Here is a 14,563-nt window from a genome sequence, read left to right as displayed (position 1 = left end):
TAGAAAATATACTAACCTAAATATACTAAATAGCTAACTCTAGCTAGAAAATCGCTAGTATTTATACTATAAGATCCTTACTCTAGCTATTTATTATATTATCTAACGTAGTACTTAGTATACTAGATAATGCCTACTAGAGCCTAATTATAGTATTAGATATAATTCTTAATGTTTTAGCTTTAAATTAGTATATATATATCTCTCTAGTAATAAATATGTGCTTAAAACTGTAGACTATAAGTACTAAATGCAATTCTAGGGGACTTACTTATAAGAAACAAAAGTAAGTAATAACGTATACAAAATTTAAGAATAATTCTTACTATAAAGCTTAGGCGATTAAGATTGTATTTGCACTACAACGGATGCCTAATACTAACAGGCTCTTACAAATTCGAGATTCTATACGAAGTGCGTGCGGTTAGCTGCCTTTGTAATAGGATTTAGGACGGACGGGACGGGAGCAAGAGTGCGTTAGAGTTAGACAGCTCGCTCGCCTCGCCTTTTTATAAGTATCCCTTTATTGTCTAAAGTGTATTTTCAACCCTAGCTAGCCACCGAAGGCTAATATTAGTCTTCCGGACCTTCCGTTAAGTGAATAACTAAACCCCTTCTAGCCTAGCATATGCTAGGGTTTTCTAAACATTAGCAATCTTATGCTATTAGCATGTAATAGACCTAGTAGTAAATACAAGCTATAATAGAGCGGTTAGAGGTAGCGGAAGTAAGTAGTTTAAGCCGTATAGAAGGCCAATTCTAATGCTATTGCTATAGAGCTAATATTCGGATAATAAGCCTGTCTTATCGCCGCACCTAAGTCAGATTTCGACCCTCTCTAGTACGCTACTAACTATACCAAAATTATTAGCAAAGGAGCCTAAAGAAGAGGACACTAGAACGATATTAAGGCGGCTTAGTAAGCCGGTTACACCCGCAAACCTAGACCTAGAAACAGACGACCTTCCTTCTATTAAAGACCGCTATCTAAGGCTCGAGTAGTTAATCTATCGGCTTGTTAGCAAGGTGTATTTATTAGAGCGGCGACTCGACGAGTTTAGTTAACGTTAGGCTTAGTAGGCGCGTCGTCGTCTACCGGCTGCTATAGTTAAGCGGCCTTCGAAAATACGGCGGATCGACTATAGCGAGGCAAGGTCTAGTCGCAGTAGCTAGGTATAAGGTTATAGAAGTCGTTATAGCACTTAATATAGAGGTACTAGCTATAGTCGTTGTAGCGCTACCTTGTCTTATACTTATCTACTTGCTATTGCTAACACCGCTCTTTAAATATACAGAATTGACAGTGCTTTAGCTCTACCTTAATAGGCTTATATTCTTCTAAGAAGCAGAGCTAAACAGGCAACTTAGTCTTGCCTTGTTTGATATATTTACCGCGCTTGCTGTCCTTATCTCGTACCCGCCGCCGCCGTAGTATATTAATCTTTGCAGCTATCTCTTCTATTATCCTAATATTAGTCTCGTACGGTCCGTAAAGTTCTCGTACGCCGGAAAGGATAAGGTTCTAAGCTAGTCGATAGCGGAAGAGTCTATGCGTATTATAGTGCGAGGACTTAGTTGTCTAGTCGTACTAGCGAGGGTTACCGTATTTATGCTTAGTAAGGAGATAGGCGTTAATACATATCGTATCTAATAGCTAGAAGAATAGCGGCATCTAGTTGCGATAACTAATAAGCTAAGTCGGATAGTAGGAGCGCAATTAGTCGTAAATATCTATACCGCCTATATAGAGGTTGTAATCGATAGCGACTCGAGGCTAGCTAATAACCCTCTTCCTATCGGGTGCCTGTAGTACGGGATCGTAGATAGCTAATACAAAGTCCTTTTTCTATTTGTTAGTGTTTCCCCTAATAACTAGCGCTCGGCGCTTTATTTCGTCTATCTCGTAGCCTATATATACTATCGTTTCTAGGCAAACTAGGTTAGAGTCTTGCTATAAAAGAGATAGAACGGCACCGTTGCCTAAGGCCGTTACTATACCCGCTAAAGTGCCTAGTAGGAGGCGAGTCTTCTTCCTACTACTAACTATTGCCGCCCTTAACACCTATAGATAATCTGCACTACTAGACTTATAGGTACTATATCTAGCAACCCTAGCAAAGCGCATATACGATAATAATAGTACGTTAGTAAACCTATTGTCTATATAGATACAGTGTTGCCTACCTGCTAGCAAGCTAAGGGCTAGGCGGAGTATAGCACGTGCCGTTGCCGAGAGCCGTTTAATATAGCCCTTCGTAATAGCAACTTCTTCCTTATTCTAACAACCTTCTAGCACTCGCGCTACCTCCTCGTTATTTAGCGGACGGTTATTCTCGAAGCTAGAAATAAGCGAGTTAAATATGTAATCGTATATATAGCTAGCATCGCAAAGAGCGAGAAGCTCGTAGCCCTCCGGATAAGGCTTGTTTCTAATAACCTTAACGTGTCTACTACGGCTAGTAAAGCGGACAATAATCTCGTTAATCGATACCTAGCTTCGAGGTAAGCAGTGTCTCTTAAAGGCGGCCTTAATGCGACTGCTAATCGGCTCTAGTTTCATATACTAATGCTTCGTCGCTAGCACCTAGTCCTTTACTACATTCGATAGCTTAATAAACTTCTTTACCTATAAGAAGCGACGCTTCTTTATAAACCGTATAGCACGGTAGTACGGCATTATTATATCGTCCGCCTAGCAGTTACTAGGCGTATTCTAACTAACTACGCCGATGTAATACACCAATCTAAGCTAGATATCGATTTCCGCTGTCTTAATAGCCTTATAATTAGCCGCCTATCGTTTTACCTTCTTAGTAAGGCCGTTGTCTCTTTGCTAGTCGATATACTAATTAGTGAAGCTAGTAACCATTTCCTTTACCTCCGCGGTCTAAAACAGCTCCTAGACCCTCTATAGGAGGTTCTAGGCCTTGCTAAACTCGGTTCGACTAGCGGTATAGTCTTCGTATATAGATTTGTTAGCAGAAGCGTAGCTACAATTAGAAGGCAGTTCTATATCGTGTAAGCAGTCCCTATTAACGTCGGGGATATAAAACTAACGTTCTATACTCGGTAGTGCCTATAGAGGATTGAAGTTCTACGACCGAGGCAGATCTAGCCCTTCTACTATAGTAAACTCGACCTTTTCCTCTCTAATTCTATCCTCGTACGAATCGGTCTCCTCCGCCGGCACCCGAGGGTTATATACCTCGAATTCGGCCCCTTCCTCTTCCTCCGACTCGAGCCCTTTATTAGGTAACGACTTATTCGACACTCGATAGAAAGCAGTATACAACGACATTATTTACATAAAAGAGCATAGATTTACGTGCTAGAATAGCATATAAAGGGGTCTATCTGATAGCCAAGAAGCGGAAGGTCTGTGCACTAGCTTGCCGCACCCCTAAGCCACCCGAAACCTTTAAATTGGGGACGAAATTTGCCAACTACAAAGGGATGTACATACAATACGGCAGGCGAAACCACAAGATCGGAATTAAACGTCGATCACATTTCGCCTGCCTGCCTGACTTCATGCCTTGTGTTGTAGTGAGAGTCGACCATCCATTCCTCTGGGGTTTCGTACTGAAAATAGCACCCACACCACTGGGTTGTTGACATCCCGGGCACGTCAAATGCAAGAATCAAGGAGATTTATTTAGGAGGGGAACAAAAAAAAGCTTCGGTTGATGATCGAAAGAAGCCCTGAGGTTTGCGAAGGTGTTGGCAATTTTAAGAGATTCAAAAATGTCTAAATCCTTGCTTTGGGCTCCGGTGAACGATAAATCATAGGAAATGATTGAAAGTCAAAGATTTATGAGGCTTTGAATTTTTGAAAAAAAAAAGCTTCGTGCCGGTGACGGCGAGAGTATTACTGTACAGCATATATCGGTAGATTTCGCCAATCCATTTGGAGGGAACATGGTGACCACTCTTGAGTTGGTGTTTCGTAGTACAATTTTTCATCATCTAGACTCGTAGTCATCATTCCATGCGCCGGTGAATGCCTGGCTTTCCTTCCATCTCTATCAAGCTCTCCAGAGCCAGTGGGCCTGACTGTGGCTCACATTCCATTTTCCTCTTGAGCAAAACTCCAATGAAACAAAATTCTTCAAACAAAATTCTTCCTCCCAAGTATATCGCTCGAAGCAAACAAGACGTAAGCAAAAAAACAGCTTGGGGTATCTTTACAAGTTCCTTTTACCGCAGGCGCAACAGACAGCAAAGCTTTCAAAATCGCTCGATTCCTGGTATTCATGTCGTCATCAACGCCGTGCGTGGAAGTGGTTCGGCCAATATAAACATCCGAATGGAAGAAAGCAGCATTAAAGGTAGTAGCAGATCGAAGCCGGTGGTCCGTCCATTTAAAAGGTAGCGCCCCAGGCATGGCTGGGGATCGCGAAGTTGGCGAACATTTGCTGGCCACATCGTCGGAAGTCTGGGAAGTTTCCAAAGAACTGGCCAGAGAAGACGGGAGGTGCCACTGACTTGGGTGGTGACGTATAAAGGGTTGGTTGAGGTGTACAGTGTCCAGAGGCGGGAGGTGTGAACAGCATGGGCTGTTGTGAGAAATCTGGACTGGGTGTAGGCGATGGATATTGCTGGGCCGGGAGATCCAAGCTTGGCACTGGTTGGAAAGCTCCATTCACGACAGCCAAAGGCGAGTCCATTGGCTTCTCGACTGGGCTGTAGGGAGGAGTCGCCGGTGCCGAAGATGGATTGGAAGATCCTTGGGTTGTCAGACGTGGGCAGCGCATGATTGATTCTCGCAGTTCTCCCATGGTAATCCTTCGCTGTGGGTTGATCTCGAACACTCGCTGCAAGATGCAGTTGAGGTCATCTGAGATGGGAAGAATAGTCTGCAAGAAGTTCCGGTCCCTCATGAAAGCGCGGAATGTAGAATCGTCCATGGAGGCCCTCTTCCACGGATTGCGGCCACAGGTCAGGTTGACCAGAATGACACCGAGAGACCAGATGTCGTTGGGTGCAGATGCATAGCATGCGTATGGCTTGGGGCTGGACTGGTGGCACTCTAGTTGCGTGCGTCAGTGAACGTTTTCATCGAGTGATGAATGATGCAACGTACCTGGTGACATGTAGAACGTCGATCCACATCCAAAGTCCGATGTAATACGATCCTGGGTGGCAAGTCCAAAGTCCGCGAGCTTGGCGGTCCATCCATTGTCAGCAACCAGGACGTTCTCAGGCTTCAGGTCCCTGTGGTAGATTCCTCTGGCATGGCAATGCTCAACTGCGGCAAGAATCTGTAAGAACACCTGCTTGGCCTTGAAGTCGTCTCCAATGTAGTGGCCTTCCTCGGTGATCTTGGAGAAGAGGTCGCCTTCTGGACAGTACTCAATCACAACGTAGGTGCAATCGACAGCGTCCAGGATCTTCACCAAGGAAACGACATTGGGGTGCTGGCTCGCGGCATAGTGCAGCTGGATCTCACGGTCCTGGAATTTTCGCTGTCTCGGATCGAGGCCAAGCTTGTTCAAGGCCTTGACGGCGTACTGAACATCAGTCACAACGTCTCGCGCCTTGTAAACAGTGCCGTAGGCTCCGACACCAAGAATTCCGGTCAATTGGACGCTACCAGCGAGCACCTGGCCAATCCTGTCCTCTGGGCCGCAGAGTGCAGATGATGTCGGTGAAGGGGGAGGAGTGGGAAGCATGGTCGAGCAGCAAAAGGCTCCGTCCAACAGGATCCGGGGTGGTTTAGAAGCTGCAAAGACTCATGAAGATGGCACGAAAGAAACAGATCCAATGGTAGATTCGTAGGGGAGCGAGCAGCAACAGCAGAAGGTCGGTCGTCAAGAAGTGCACGGGTCGACAAGAAACGGAACAGTGTCAAAGGAAGGTCGTGCTGTTGGCAAGAGAAAGTCGCAGCGGGGAGGTGAGGCGATCAAGCAGCGTCAATGGTTGTCGAAGTCGAGAGGCCGCCTGGTCGGGCTGATGTAGCGAGGCAATGGCGGGGCGATAGTCGAAGTGATAAAGGCTGCGTATCCCCGTCAAGACGGAACAAGGTTCTGATATTGGGGAGGATGACGAGAGGTGATGGGGTGGATAATAATAATATGTAGAGGACCAGGTGCATAATAGCCAGTTTAGGAAGTGCGCATCGCAGCGTTTAGGAGGCGGACATGTGCATGGGTGTGGGTGAGTGAGTACAGCAGACGTCTCCAAAGTTGACGTTGGCGGCAAAGCAAGAGTTCGTAGAGGCCTGGGCGCGCAATTTACGATTTACTAGCGTGCTGCACGACCAGGTCATGACGGTCGGCGGTCGGCGCCGGTCGCATGCACTAGCGCAACTCTGATGATGCTGCCCACATTTCAAGAATGCTGCATGGGTGAGCGCTCGACGGGAGCACATCCCTGTCGCGGTGCGCGCGTATCACTGGTGCATCGAATGAGGGGTCGACGCCACTCCTGACCCGCGCCTGCGCCTGCGCCTGCGCTGCCTGCACCTGCACCTGCACCTGCACCTGCACCTGCACCTGCACCTGCACGCATCCACCAACAAAGACGAGCGCACGGGCCTTTCGGTGGTTCAGAGATGCCGCCGCTGCGACCAAGCCGTTTGCAACCACACGAGCCACGGCGGGGCGGCTCAGTCGGCAGCAGTCTCCCTTTGATGATGAACCGCCCTGCCTTACTGCCTCGAGAGGAGAGGAGAGGAGAGGAGGCCGACGTATGTGGCACAGGCGCCTCTTGTCACACACTCGCATCCAGCGCTTTGGCGGCGGTGGATGGCTGGCAGCAGCAGCAGCGCTTGAAGCGGCCTCGAGGCATGCTAGGCGACAAGCAGCTACGATCAGCGGACCAACTGACAAAGCCTCAGGCTATGATTCGTAACAGGACGCACGACGGGAGCTTTCTCTTCGTACCGCCCCGGCGCGCGCTGCAATAGCCTCAGCCAAGTTACGTATCCGCGCAGGCTGTGCTCAGTGTGCTGTGACGGGCCAGAAACAAGCCTGAGTTAGCAAAACTGCATATGTGGCAATGTGCTCACTTCCAGAAGATCGGGCGTGGGAAGGCTCACTGGTCGCTAGCGCCCGTCCATCGTCAGCACACTTGGCGAAACCTCTCTGCCCTGAGCCCTCTGCCTCTCGGCCTTTGAACCTTGTCCACGTCTGCATCTCACACGAATGACACCAGCTCGGGACATGCGGTCCACTACTGTGTTGAGCGCCATCACCATCTGCTGCTGGTGTTGCAAGCTGGCCGGAATGGAATTATGGAAACACTTCCGACCGCAAATCTGTCCCGGTCCCGGTGCTTGTCGGTCGCTGCCCTTCGCTCTCGCGTCTCGCTGCACAGCGGTGGCCTGTAACAGAATGCTACCCTGTCCTCGCCTGGATTGGATACTTCACACGCCTGGGACATCAGCGGGTGTGTGCTAGTCGCCGCGCAGGATTGGCTGCCTTTCTCATTCCGTATGCTGGTAATAAGATGAGCAAGACTACGCCCGCTGACGCTTGTAGATCATGTGCTGCCTATCAAATATTCATCAGAACAGATGGCTTCTTTGCTTGCGCTTGCGCTTGCGCCTCACGTGCCATTGGGTTATCCGCCAATCCTCTGCCTTGAGCCGTCGGGAGCCATCTTCATCTCAGCTGTGCGTAGCGGCAACGTCTGCGTCAACGTGAGCCAAAGAAGCTCACCCCAGCAGCACCTCCGAAACACATGCTTTCCAAGGCCGTTGCAAACCAGACCACCAAGCTCTGCAGTCACGTGCCGTTAATGAAGAAGTCGTAGCCTGTGTTGCTGTGCCACTGTCCACCAATCTTGCTAACTGCTTTGAGGCAGCTGATGCAAAGCGCCGCACTGGTTTTTTTTTTCTTAGACTTCTAAGACTTGCCACGACCACGTCACAAATAAATTGTCGAGGGACAGCTTGCAGGTAGGGGTGTCGAGGTGTTAGTAGCCTGCTCTATACTACTACTAATAGTAGATAAAGAGGTAAGATTGCTACTTAAAACCTAGCCTTATAATAAAAGTAAAATACATTAACTTAGATCTCTTACCTTAGGATAGTAGTACTATATTAAAATACTATAGTTATAGTTTTAGAAGCTAGAACTAGAGCTTCTATTTTTTTAACTAGATAATCTACTTCTTATATAAAATAGTCTTATATTTATATTAATTTATATTTCTCTTTAGTTAGTTTTAGTTTTTTAAAAGAAATAATTTTTTATTATATTAGGACTTTTAGTATAAAGAGTAACTAGATTTTTAAAAATAATATATAGTTAGATTATAGAAAGGAGAAAGTAGTTAAGGGTAAACTGTAATTTAATACAAAAGTAGATGTTTTATATAGTAGTAGTAAACTAAATTTATAGTAGTATCTAACTAGAAATTTAATTACTTCTATCTTTTTAAAAACAGACGTTAAGGTAAGGCCTATAGAACTTTACATTTATAATACTAGCTATTCCTAATAGCACCTTACTAACATTGCCCCCGGCCTTACACTCCCACTAACGAAACCTTTATAGTAGGACCGAAATGCAGACTTCCACGAGGCCTAGCGACTTTGCGTAGCTTGGTCTGTGTGAACCCATACGATGCTTCGCATTAGTCTCTCCTTTCGCAGGAAAGCGCGAAAGACTAAAAGCTTCCTGGAATTTTCTGCACCTTCTTAATGAAGCGCTAAGCCATTGCAGGGCAAACCTCCTTCTCGCGATTCCAAGATGCACCAACTAGCGAGCAGCGTTCACATGCACAGGGGGGCGTTAGCCTTCGACAGGCCATCAAACTCGACGAGTCGATGCACACCCAGCCATCGATTATTATGCAAGCCTATCCGTGGCTTCCGTACGGAGCCGCTACGCTACGCTCAATGCGCCATGATTCGTACGCCTCAGGCATCCGCGGGAATGGATAGATGAGGTGTGGTTGATCTCGCCAGCGCCAACGCCAACGCTAGCTGCTGCGGAATTCTCATCAAGAAATTACTTGGAACCCCACGAATTGAATGAAACTTGTGAAAATTCTGAGACGGTATTGAGCGAATCAGTGCTTATAAGTCCAAGGTAGATATTCGCGAGAAAAGCATTCTTAACCGATCTTTCAGGGTTGGTATCTCTGTAGACTGTCGTGGCAGAACAATAATGACTCCACTCTCACCAACAAAACGCAAGCGCGCGTCTTCGAGAACTGCGAGGAACAAGCGGCATCAAGTCGGACGCTCACGCATTGTCTCATCATGATTGCATGCGTCTTGTGCTGCTAGCCATGGTCTAGAGTCCTGTGCATAACGAATCGATCAAAGCATAGCGCAGCGCATGCGCTGAAGCTCTCGACAGCGGAGTAGGCGCCGAGTAACTACTGCAGGTGTCACAGAGAGGAAGAGGCCGCGGACGCGCTGACAGTGAAGTGGATGGGTCACTCGAGACGACCGAGCAAGATCTTGCAGCACGTCACAGACATGCAGCATGATTCATTATTCGCCACGGCTTCGTGTTTCACTGCTGGAGCTCAGCTTCTGCTTCCGAATCGCATGTCCGTGAGATCGTTTGCGTGGCGAGCTCATTTATTCCAAGCCTTCCCTTCCACGGAGGCCGAGACGTCTTGTGGAGCAGCCGCAGCCACGAGGGACCAGGGTGGCCAGATGGGCTGCACAGACCGCGCCCCATCGTGTATGTAGTAGCTGAAGGCGTCACGTTCTGGAGCCAAGGATGGGAGGACCTTGCACTGCTTCTGCCTGGAGCCACTTGGATGATCCACTTAGCAAGTACGAGCTTCGTGATCTCCTACGTACACGAGCTTGCGATCCTCACTACTGACAAGTCTGGTGAAAGGAGTCGACCGGTCTTGTTGGCAGGCCGTTTGCATCTCTTGTCTCACCTGCCCTGCGCATGAACTTGTCCTTTTAGCGCCGTGGAAATAGCAGCGGATTGAGTAGGCAGCCATCACTTGAACGCCAGCCGCCAAATCCCAACAGATTATCGAGCTGGAGGCGCAAGCTGTCAAGCCATAGCAATTTGAGCGCATCCTCGTAACACGTGTCCCTCGCGTGGTTGCGCCTCGATCGTTGTTCGGTATCAAAGAAGAGTGCTCCGGGAAAATGCTGTGACTAGCCTTCAACCTCAGCATCCGACACGGAGTCCTGTCGATAAGGAAATCTCCGTAGCAGCCATCTGCAACCGCGCTCTGATCAGAAGAATCGCGGCCTGTCACAGAAATGTGATCAGACTGCTCGAAGCCATGGCTCCGATAAACATAAATTGACCTGCACCAGTCGTCGGCAAAATAGTTCGTTAATGTCTGGAGTTCATTAGAGCCAAGCCACGTGCGACTGCCAGAAAACCTTTCTGCACGCTCTTGTGCTGTTGGCAGTTGTCGTCGATGCTAGACCGGGCCACCTCTCTAGGGATGGTACAGTATAGCATAGTGTTTTGGATAGGCTTTCATTCCTGCTTCCGCTCGTCAATAATTCTCGCCCCCGGACTGTGAACTTGCACAATCGGCAGACTAGGCCGTTGGGCTTCGAGGAAGCATGCATGCAATCAAATGGTCGGCATGGTCACCGAGGTCAAATGCGGATTCCATACAGTGGTCGTGAAGCGTGATGCGACCCAAGGTCAAGAATACACGATCGCGCGAGCAAGCACGGCATATCGACTGATCGGGCGCATGTGTCCTGCTGAGAAGAGCTCCGTCTGTCCGACGTCAGACCTATCTCGCGATGTTGTTTACCGCGCCTTGGCACCATCAACACTGGCATTATTCCTTCAAGGAACTTCTTCTGAAATCTCAGAAGTTTATTTGTGGCCGTCTTCGGAGGCCAGTAACGCTCTCCCAACCAGAGTCTCGCAAATTGCCACGACAAGTTCCTTACAACAATTCCATGTATTGCGGCTAGTTTCTAAGGACGAGCGGTCGACTCATGATTCGTAGCATCGACCGCTGCTGTTCTAGTCGCCTGCATTTTTGAAACAATCCTAGTCCGAGTGACCAGCATCGGAATCATTAAGCCAATCCAGTTCTCACAAGCTAAGTAATGATGCTAATGCATCGTATGGCAATCGCTGCACCGGCGTACCTTGCGGTGTCTGACATGTAGCGGTCGAAGAATAGTGAGTATTTTTGCGGTGAGTCGAAGCCAATTTGATGCCTGTGACAGTTAGTAGTGAAGCAACGGGCCCCAGACAGACTACTGTCGAAGTTGAGGCCTTGGCAATTACAATCCCGAACCTTGGGGTCAGAAACGTAACTGTCAACACGAGCCAAGTCAGGCTAGTGATGGAGCCCACCATCTGGCATCCAGTATATGGTATACACATTGTACATTGTACCATGTATGCAGCCTTCTATGCAGCCTTCACGGCCGGAGCTGCTGCATACCGCACATCATCCCTAAGTCAGGCCGAAGTTCGTCCATGAGCAGGCAAGGTACTCCTTGCCACTAGTCCAACATCCAAATTTGTCTCACGATGGCTGTGTAGGTTATTATTAGAGCGCTCTACAGTACGCACCTGATCGAAGACGTGGTCATTGCCAAGCTTTGTTCAGTAATCAACCATGCGTTCGGAACGCGAAGGCTCCGTGTTTGACCTTTACCTTGCCTGTGAAACGACCGACGAGTAGAAGAGGTCGGCCACTCCCCTGTACAACACTCTCGTAGTTCGATCGATCAATAGCAGAAGTGGTGGCAGAAAGTATGGTGGCCGTATAGTCGTAACTGGGTTGCATCCAGAGAAGTGCAGATACGACGGCAAGACGCGTGGCGGTAGTCGTTTCTCGTACCTCATCCTTGCGCGCGCTGTTGCGGCACTGATATATCTTTGCCAGCTTCGCTGCGGCGTGAAACGCGCATCCGCTCAACACCTGCTCAGTAGAAAGAATGGCAGGCTTGTCAAAGGCGCAATCTGGGCGGTGTGTAGTGTCGGATTCGCGTTTCCCACAGTGTTACCGCCATGATACAGTAGCACTGACATTGAATCTGGGGTAGGACTGCCGTCAACCAAGAGGGACTCGTGCCAAGACGGTGCTGCGAACTCATCAAGCATTAGGACTTCCTCGAGCATGTCCTGGAAGACTAGTAGCCACGTGGGCGCCCGCGGCCGCTCGTATTCTTGATATCATCCCCTGAGAGTTGTCTTCCGCTCTTGATCATGACGCGGACATTTCGGTATAAATCCGGAGGACTGGGAGTTTTGAGTAGCCTAGCAAGTATAGCCCACTCGATCCGCCTGCGGGAACCGACCATGTTGCTCAATCGGGCGAGTAAACACTGAAAGGAAAGCGATCATGACCAAAATGCCTTGTGAGGCGTTTGCAGGTAAGGTACCATGAATCGCAAAATGCAGGCCAAATTACGGAGGTCCATGGCAAATGCTCGGCGATGAACACGACCAAGTCGCAATGAGCGAGAGATGAACGTGATTCCTGGTAGGAGCCACAAGTCTGCAAGGTGGTCGTTTAACGAGTACCTCCTGAAATGATCTTCGACGAACAGCGCCATGCAGACGGCAGAACTTGATTGGACCTCGACTTGATACAGTGCTAGACTTTGATATCGTAGGCACTGTCTAGATCCCAACCGACATCGTGTCCCAGTCCGAGGTGAGGTAGAGTCTCAGGTCGGTTGCTTGATGCTCGGTGTCCAGTGTGCTCAGTGTCTTGACCGCGGTCTTCAAAGGGGCAGATCACGTTTCGTCATCAAGAAACGACAGCGTGGAAAACTCGTAGGCGTCCATCCGCCCCCTCAAAGCCTTGTTGTTGGCAAGGTCACTTCCCATATCTTCGTCAATATCCAGACACGTGACACTGTAAATGGGGAGAAAGAATGGAATGGTCCTGCTTGTGTGCACCTTGAAGCCACACATATGGTTGTGGCATAGGTCCAATGGTTTGGGTCGAGTCTCCATAGTGCACAGCAGTTGTAGCAATGTTGTTGAAACGCATACGTGAAGTCGCGTTCGATCATGTGAAGAGTCCCAAGGCAAAAGCAGGGGCGCTGCTAGCGTAAACCTTAATCGGAAACCCCACCGTGGATTCGGAGGCGGCCGATGGCAGACTCGAGAAAAAGTCGACAGTCAGCCGAGCGCTGTTCGTCTTCTTCCCTCTGGAGGTCAGTATCGAGTCTATGTCGCGCAATAGCGGCTCGTCCTAACACCTTGCCAGAGCCACAATACCTCCAAAATGGGCGACGTGGAAAGAGTCTATATCACTTACAACCAGGTAAGCGGCCGACAGAAGCGCATGCGAGCGGCCTCGAGTCCAGTCCACCATCACAGGAAAGCTGCCGTGTCACATGCTTCAGCCAATGCTCATTGCTGTACAATAGATCCACAAGCTTTGCCAAGATGCTGGTCCCCGAATCCTCAATGATTTCCAACCACACCTCATGATCGCCATTGGCGGAGGAGGCTACGTCCCAGCGCGTATCCTGCGCTCCTTCCTCAAGAAGCCTGGCGCAGCCAACATCCCCATCCAAGCTATCGGCCTCTCTCTTTACGAACACCTCCCCACCGACAAAGAAGTCGAGAAGCCCGGCACAAAAGTCACGCGAACACAATGGCTGGATCTGAGCAGCATAGAAGGCGCCAACCTGATTGGAAAGAACATTCTCATCGTGGATGAGGTCGATGATACGAGGACGACGTTGGAATATGCTGTGAAAGAATTGGAGAAGGATGTGGCTGCTGCCGCGAAGACGCTCGGAAGAGAGGCTGAGACGACCAAGTTTTCGATCTTTGTGCTGCACAACAAGGACAAGCCGAAGAGGGGTACTTTGCCTCAGAATATGGTTGATGGGAATCGCTACTTGGCTGCAAGGACCGTGCCGGATGTCTGGATCAACTATCCTTGGGAAGCGACGTGAGTGATGACGATGAGGAGTCGATGCGCTTCATGGCTGACTTTATCTTTTAGCGACATCGATGAGCACGATCGCATGGCCGCCAAGCAGACGATTCAGTAAACAATCAGCGGGACGCGAGAAGTGATGCGGCATGTGGCAACGCGAAGTAACACGGACGGGAGGCACGATTGGAACAAAGCAAGAGCGATACACCCATAGATGCGGGAAAATCTGTCTTTGTGGATTGGACAGGTTAGATAAATTTTGTCTCTTTCTACAGGAGCTGAGGGCGAAATTGATTATACCTTGTGACTTTGAGAAGGAAAGGGGACCCACGCAGCACTTCCGAGGAAATAGCGTCGACACTGCCCGACTTTCACCTTGAAATCATGGTTGTTTGAGATCTACCCAAGATATCGCTAACTTCCTACACAGACATCATCCTGTGATCTGACTTCAACACCAAACACCATAAGCATACAAGTTCGACGTGTCACGTTGCGATGGATTCCAACCAACTCCAACTCGTCCATCGCCCAAAGTCATACCAACACTGCCACCGACCCCATCGCGTACGATGACATCTCTGGATCCACCCATAATACGCATACCTAATCTTGTCCGGCTGATGTCTTCCCCATCTTCCCAAGATCCCCGACACCGAGCCTGGAAATCTTCTTCTTCTGTATCCTCATGGTAGACTGGGACACCTCATGCGTCTTCTGATTTCGAAGCCGCGTAGCTCTCGCC

General features: G+C 48.9%; 5 protein-coding genes across 5 annotated transcripts; 2 read left to right on the top strand and 3 right to left on the bottom strand.

Annotated features, from left to right (window-relative positions):
* Positions 1–4,661: 4,661 nt before the first annotated feature.
* MYCFIDRAFT_98924 (uncharacterized protein) lies at positions 4,662–5,672 on the bottom strand (the record flags this gene model as incomplete). The annotated part of the gene is made up of 2 exons (XM_007933849.1): positions 4,662–5,029; positions 5,084–5,672. Coding segments are annotated over 2 exons (957 nt in total), but the record flags the coding sequence as incomplete, so codon positions are not given.
* A 3,306-nt stretch (positions 5,673–8,978) lies between these two features.
* Positions 8,979–9,961, bottom strand: MYCFIDRAFT_184187 (uncharacterized protein). Its single transcript, XM_007933848.1, has one exon. The coding sequence runs from the start codon at positions 9,639–9,641 to the stop codon at positions 9,471–9,473; it is 171 nt and encodes a 56-aa protein (XP_007932039.1). The 5' UTR covers positions 9,642–9,961; the 3' UTR covers positions 8,979–9,470.
* Positions 9,962–10,268: 307 nt separating this feature from the next.
* Positions 10,269–11,677, top strand: MYCFIDRAFT_209298 (uncharacterized protein; the record flags this gene model as incomplete). Its single annotated transcript, XM_007933847.1, has 9 exons — positions 10,269–10,277; positions 10,311–10,383; positions 10,412–10,457; positions 10,484–10,530; positions 10,562–10,857; positions 10,927–10,952; positions 10,983–11,046; positions 11,072–11,099; positions 11,132–11,677. 9 exons carry the CDS (start codon positions 10,269–10,271, stop codon positions 11,389–11,391), a joined length of 849 nt encoding a protein of 282 aa, XP_007932038.1. The 3' UTR covers positions 11,392–11,677.
* Positions 10,576–12,849, bottom strand: MYCFIDRAFT_209297 (uncharacterized protein; the record flags this gene model as incomplete). The annotated part of the gene is made up of 11 exons (XM_007933846.1): positions 10,576–11,435; positions 11,484–11,568; positions 11,610–11,754; positions 11,783–11,804; positions 11,836–12,022; positions 12,058–12,155; positions 12,192–12,221; positions 12,264–12,518; positions 12,556–12,621; positions 12,661–12,807; positions 12,833–12,849. 11 exons carry the CDS (start codon positions 12,847–12,849, stop codon positions 11,414–11,416), a joined length of 1,074 nt encoding a protein of 357 aa, XP_007932037.1. The 3' UTR covers positions 10,576–11,413.
* Positions 12,850–13,080: 231 nt separating this feature from the next.
* Positions 13,081–14,261, top strand: MYCFIDRAFT_88691 (uncharacterized protein). Its single transcript, XM_007933845.1, has 3 exons — positions 13,081–13,191; positions 13,298–13,830; positions 13,885–14,261. Exons 1-3 carry the CDS (start codon positions 13,153–13,155, stop codon positions 13,931–13,933), a joined length of 621 nt encoding a protein of 206 aa, XP_007932036.1. The 5' UTR covers positions 13,081–13,152; the 3' UTR covers positions 13,934–14,261.
* Positions 14,262–14,563: the final 302 nt, after the last annotated feature.

The sequence above is a fragment of the Pseudocercospora fijiensis genome (genome assembly GCF_000340215.1).
Source record: "Pseudocercospora fijiensis CIRAD86 unplaced genomic scaffold MYCFIscaffold_12, whole genome shotgun sequence".
NCBI lineage: Eukaryota > Fungi > Ascomycota > Dothideomycetes > Mycosphaerellales > Mycosphaerellaceae > Pseudocercospora > Pseudocercospora fijiensis.
Note: the sequence above shows the minus strand (reverse complement) of the source record. Positions and strands in the feature narration are given on the sequence as shown.

Bases quoted from the DNA above. Each gene is read 5' to 3' on its own strand.
- MYCFIDRAFT_88691 (XM_007933845.1), top strand. From the start codon at position 13,153: ATGGGCGACGTGGAAAGAGTCTATATCACTTACAACCAG. The intron at 13,192-13,297 runs GTAAGCGGCCGA...GCTGTACAATAG, and splicing joins TCTATATCACTTACAACCAG to ATCCACAAGCTTTGCCAAGA. The intron at 13,831-13,884 runs GTGAGTGATGAC...TTTATCTTTTAG, and splicing joins AACTATCCTTGGGAAGCGAC to CGACATCGATGAGCACGATC.
- MYCFIDRAFT_184187 (XM_007933848.1), bottom strand. From the start codon at position 9,641: ATGGGGCGCGGTCTGTGCAGCCCATCTGGCCACCCTGGTCCCTCGTGG.